The sequence below is a fragment of the Quercus robur genome, chromosome 3 (genome assembly GCF_932294415.1).
Source record: "Quercus robur chromosome 3, dhQueRobu3.1, whole genome shotgun sequence".
Classification (NCBI taxonomy): domain Eukaryota; kingdom Viridiplantae; phylum Streptophyta; class Magnoliopsida; order Fagales; family Fagaceae; genus Quercus; species Quercus robur.
In genome coordinates this window covers 66,405,319-66,411,318 of record NC_065536.1, presented here as the reverse complement: position 1 = coordinate 66,411,318, position 6,000 = coordinate 66,405,319, and the positions used below count along the sequence as shown (strand labels likewise).

At 31.3% G+C, this 6,000-nt stretch overlaps 1 protein-coding gene across 1 annotated transcript in view; it reads left to right on the top strand.

Moving 5' to 3' along the window:
* The first annotated feature begins 2,526 nt into the window (after positions 1-2,526).
* Positions 2,527-6,000, top strand: part of LOC126718985 (uncharacterized) — a 40,393-nt gene continuing 36,919 nt past the window's right edge. The window contains exon 1 of the mRNA XM_050421451.1: positions 2,527-2,576. Coding sequence (XP_050277408.1) covers positions 2,574-2,576 — 3 coding nt within the window. The 5' untranslated portion in view covers positions 2,527-2,573. The remainder of the gene's footprint in view (positions 2,577-6,000) is intronic.

Genomic DNA, 6,000 nt, shown 5'->3' with positions numbered 1-6,000 from the left:
TTCACCATTGAATACTCATATAATCAATTTCCAATTCAGTGTTCAAGAATTAAACCAAAATTCTAACTGCGCTATCATAAAATATTATTATTAGTATGAATTTTATGGAGTTGCAGTGTTCAAGAATTAAACCAAAATTCTTTTAAATTATCTATAATATTTTGTCCTCTGAAAATTTTATCTCTTTGATTTTAGTATATTGTGTTTCTTAAGCTATAGAGAGATTTTCTTTGGTTTTCGCAAACTCTCTCTCTCTCCAGATATAGGAAGCCCTAAACGCACGATATAGCATTCAAGATCTACAACTCACGGTATAGATTTTAGCTTATAAAGTTCAGCTTTTGTAAGGTTAGTTTGTTTATATATTTAGTCCTTACGTTTAGGTTTAGGTTTAGGTTTTAAGAGATTTATATATTACTACTATGTGGCTGAATTTTCCGTGACATCAGTTTTATGTTTTTTTTTTTTTTTTTTTAAATTTGTTTTATGTAAGGTTAGTTTGTTTACATCAGTTCTTTATCTCAAAGATAAGGCTTTTATTTCTACCGCAAGAACTATTTAGGTATGTATCCCTTGCAAGCACACATGAACTTAAATTGTCTTTTAATATATGCATGCTTTATTATTTTCTAATAGTTTTCCCGTGCATCGCACGGGTTAGCGACTAGTTAATATAGTTAGTGTTCATTGTTAAATAAAAAAATAATATTAATAATAGTCTTAAATAAAAATTAATAAAAAAATTGACTATATTAATTTTTTATAAAAATATTATAAAATAATTTATGACAGAATTATTACTTCAAAATCAATACAAATCGTCGGGACTGGGGAGGCAAATCTGAGACTATCCTACGCGGGGGCTACGTTCTTTTTGTACGACTGTCAGGAGTTGGTCGCTAACCAACGTTTAGGGGGCGAGCGTAATGGTGTTCTTTGTTGTCCTCCTTTTTCCTGAATGCAGGCTAGTTTGTGTAGCACTGCGTTGCATCAGGAGCCTATCTTATTTTTTGAACTTTTTGTTCGTTTAATTAATACAATTTTACCTTTTTTTTAAAAAATTATAAATTATATTATGAAGTTTGATCGTGATTTGATTTTATACTTTAAAATTTCAGAATTTAGATTTTACCCTATAATATTTTAGAGGATTTGAATTTTATACTTAAAATTTAGATTTTATCCCTATATTTTAAGGATGTTTAGATTTTACTCTTTAAAATTTTTTTTGTTTAAATTTTACATCCTAAAGTTTCATAATTTGAGAGTGTAAAATTGAAGCACTTCTAAACTTTAGAGAGTAAAATCCAAATTTTAAAACGTTAGGGTGTAAAATCCAAACACCCTAAATATTAAGGGGTAAAATCCAAATTTTAAAACTTTAGAGTACAAAATCCAAACAGCCCCAAACTTTAGGAGTACAATTTGCAATTTACCTATAAAAAAATATTTTTTGAGATAAAAGATATTGAAAAGAGATATTAAATAAGGTAATTTCCTAAATTAAGGATTAAGATTAAATAAATATGGTACATAAAAAAATTAAAAATAAATTTATGTACCATATATATTTTAACAAAATATTATTACTTTTCAAATTAAATTCTCATGTAAATTAAGGTAATCAAAGGATTAGATGATAAATAAAATAAGAATTAAAAATAAATAAATAAAGTGTTATATATTTCAAAAATGTAAGACAAGTACCAAGGGACTGACTAAGTGATTCCTAAGACCTCGTACCATTCCTAGCGTGAGTTTGGATATCAGCGTTTCCAGCGTCTACATTTTTGGCTAAGTCCCATGATACTCTTTACGACCTAGCCAAAACACACAAAAACGCGTATACCAATGCATTTTTGGGTCTCACGGCACTATTCACACAATTTAAAAAAAATTATAATATTTTTAGTAATAAATTTTCAGTTTTCAGCAAATAAGCGATATCTAAATACATCCTTAATATGGAAACTCTTGTCTCATCTTGGAGCCACTCTCATAGGATTCTTCTACATAATAACCTGGTGTTTGTGTTATAAAAAAAAAATTGAAACTCATTTTCCAAGGATATTTGAATGTTTCTGTTATTCATCTAGGGCATCTCTAACTCTGAGTAGAGTTAGCGTGGTCACAGGACCACCCTAACCTGGAAAAAACAAACAATTATTATGTATAAATTTAAAAAAAAAAATTAATTAATCTTTAAAAAAGTTTTGTGACCATCCTAAATTTTTTTAGGTCCAACATAATTAAATTTTAAACAAAATTTGGTAACAAATTTTATTGTAGACTAAGGCTATAACTCTGTTAAAGGAGGAAGACTTCTTGTTATTGCATCCTTCTTTCTTGAGTTTCTTCTCTCCCTCATTTATTTATTTATTTTTTTTTTTTTTAACATTACGCTTTGCTCATATTCCACGCATTAAAAAAAAAAAAAAAACCAACCGCCACTTATGGATTCAAATCAACCGAGAGCCGAAACTCCACAGCCTCCTCAAGGCCGCCACGGTGGCGGTGGCAATGGTTTCTCTGCTATTCTCGCCGTCTTCTTATCCTTTATCGCCATCTTCGTCATGGTATTATCAAACTATAAATATTCCACCACCACTGCTTTGTTCTTTACTGCACCCTCACCACCATTACCAGTCCATCGCAATCTCTCTTTGATTTTATTTATTTCAATAGTGTTTGTTTCGCCATGGTATTATTCTTGTTGTTTAATGATTGAATAGATGCTTCATCATATACTCTTCTAAGCTAAGAAACATATTTACTTCAAAATCTCTTCTTTGGATATAAGTATCATCTATCTCACTGTGTGTGGTTCTTGTATAGTTGTGGGTGGGAGTCACATGTCATGAGAGTGAACATACGTATAGTCAGATACATGTCAAACTATGACAAGTCAGGAGGAGGAAAAAAAATAATTTGGTAAAAAGAAAAATTCTTTTGATTATAGATATGTTTTTAAAGATTTTGATGGATGTCATTTAGCCTGAGGCAGCAACACTTAGGTACAACATTTAGGTGCTTTTTCTTAGGTTCTTCTCTTAAGATTTAACTACGTGGATTTTTTTTCATCGGATGGGATATATTTTTTAGTTAAATAATCATATGGCTGAATCTTAAGATGAGAACTTAAGAAACAGCACTTAAGGTACTGTACTGTACCTAAGTTTTGTCCTATAGTCTGAAATCTAGAAGTAAACATAAATATTCTAGAATTGTTGTTTACCATGTTGTGTCAGTGGCCATGCTTCTTAGATTAATTTCCATCTTAGTTTTTTTTTTTTTTTTGATCAAATTTCCATCTTAGTTATAATCATAGTTAAAGGGAATCGAAATATTGTGTGATTGTAGAATATCTATTAGATTATAAAATAGAATAAAGGAAAATGACTTCATATAGAATAGAATAAATGAAAATAATTCATGCAGTCAAAGCTAGCTAATATGTTGAGAATCCATAGCCTACCACAAAAATTGAGATTAAGACTTCTTGTTATTGTTGTTGTTAGTTGAAATCATAGTTCAATTTCTTCAATAGTATTTCAGGATCTATACGTAATATGTGATTTAGAATTCATCAAATTGTTTTGGTATAAAAATGTGACTCAAGACTAATTCTAGTATTTGTTTCCCTTTATGGTGATGGTAGTATTGGTTTTGTGTGGACTTGCATTGTTGCAAGTCAGGTTCAACATGCATCAATATTGTCATTACATGATTATTACAGAGGTGCATCATCGTGAATAAAAGCTTATACCTTCTAGTAGAAATGCTTCAACCGTGTTCCATTACCAAAAAAAAAAAAAAAAAAAAACAAATGCTCTATCCCATTCTTAGTCTTCCAATTTATACTCCACTAACTGCAGTATGTTATCCATCTAATTTTTTTTTCTTTCCCCATTTTAAAAGTTGATTACTTTATAAGGAGAAAAAGGGATGTGGTTGATTACAAATGGTGGAGCATAAAATAGAACATAGTAAGAGTAAGACAGAGGACTTTTACTCTGTCCATTTCTCCTTGCATTACAAGCTGTGGTTCTAAAGCTCATTGTCATTTAATTATTAATATTTTTTTATAAAAAAAATTAAAAGGAATTTACATTGTGGTACTGAGTATGCTCTTGGGGTTGCAGGGTTATCTCTAAATTACTCTATTTGTAATTGTGTTACCTGAATGTTTTTAGGGATGTTTGGCAAATTACAAAGCTTGTTTAGTTTGATACAAGCTGAACCGAAAATGAGACTATTAATCTAGTTTGTCTAGAATCAAAACCAGTTTTAGTTAATATGCAGCTTGTGAAAATGTCAAATTTGTATGCATGTGAAAACACCAAAATTTAAAAATTTAATTTGGAGGGCATGATTTTTAAAGAACCACTTTGAAGATATGGGAATGTATTTAGTTCCCACTTTGAACAAGTTTTTTGAACAACAGAGTAACCAAACTATTAAAACTAGTTATGTTGTTCTTGGCTGCCTGTCCTGGTTTTGTGATTTGCAAAATTCCTTTACTTGTTGGTAATTGCTGCTGCCAGGGAGGCATACCTGAAAAAAGAAAACAGTGGATTAGTGTTTCTTTTTGGAGTGACTATATAATTTGATTACTAAAGGATAGTTTGTTTAAAATTCTAGAGTTGTTCTGAATCTCAGCCACTGGAATTAGTGTTTATATCATTTTATTTGAGTTTGAAAATCTCTGACATAAATGTAAATTTTACAGATGATGAATCAATCACCATCAACTATTAGGAATGGTTTGTCCATTCTGCACCAAGTCCCAGAAGGCCATGTTGGGGTTTACTGGAGAGGGGGTGCCCTTCAAAAGACGATTACAGATCCAGGTTTGACTGTGGTCCTTTCTTTATGATTTTCATTCAGTAGTTGCTTTCCTAGAACTTATGAAATTTCTGCTTGTGCTTTATTTTCAGGTTTTCATTTGAAGCTGCCTTTTATAACCCATTATGAGCCTATTCAAGTAACCCTTCAGACAGATCAGGTAAAATTCGATGCTATGAAAATTGAGGGATTTCATCTTGTCAGTCTAATCAAATCTTTCCTGTGAGTATAATTGCAGGTGAGGGATATTCCTTGTGGTACAAAAGGAGGTGTCATGATCAACTTTGAGAAGATAGAGGTACAGCTACTAGCAGATGTTGCTCTTTATCAACATTATGGTTTACAAGTGGTCTAAAGTTTGAAATGCTCAGCTTATATGCATTGATTATAATGCCTTTTCAGGTTGTTAACCGGCTTCACAAGGACTATGTGCATGACACTCTGCTGAACTATGGGGTGCAGTATGACAATACATGGATATATGACAAAATTCATCATGAGATCAATCAGTTCTGCAGCTCTCACTCTCTTCAGCAAGTCTACATTGATGTTTTTGATCAAGTATGGATGCTTCCAATTTACCTTTACAGTATAGGAAGTCTTCCAAGTTATGTTAAATGTAGTGTACCTTTCTTCTTTGCTTTAGTTGTTTAATCGGATAGATTGTTTAGCATGTTGAATTCTTTAACTTTAAAGTTGAACAAGCTTAACTTAGTAATGCTGTGTTGACTTCCAAGGATTATTTCTCTTCAGGAATCTTTGTTGGTGTTAAGTTGCCAGCATTATTAAGTTCCTTATAATGTTACACAACTACACTTCATATAGTTGTGTAACATTATGGCGCCATGAGCTTGTGTAGTGGTTATCAAATCCTTTTCTATTTATTTATTTAATGCTATATTGACAAAGCATGTAACTCTCACAGATTGACGAAAAGATGAAAGATGCTCTCCAGGGTGACTGCAAACGTTATGCTCCAGGTATTGAAATCATTAGTGTTCGTGTTACAAAGCCAACCATCCCAGAAAGCATAAGACGCAATTTTGAACAGATGGAAGAGGAACGCACTAAGGTTCAGTTTCTTTTTCCTGAATACGAGAGAAGGTCCTTTTACTTTCTTTTATTTTCCTCTGTTAGTTAAGCAAAGCTAATAGA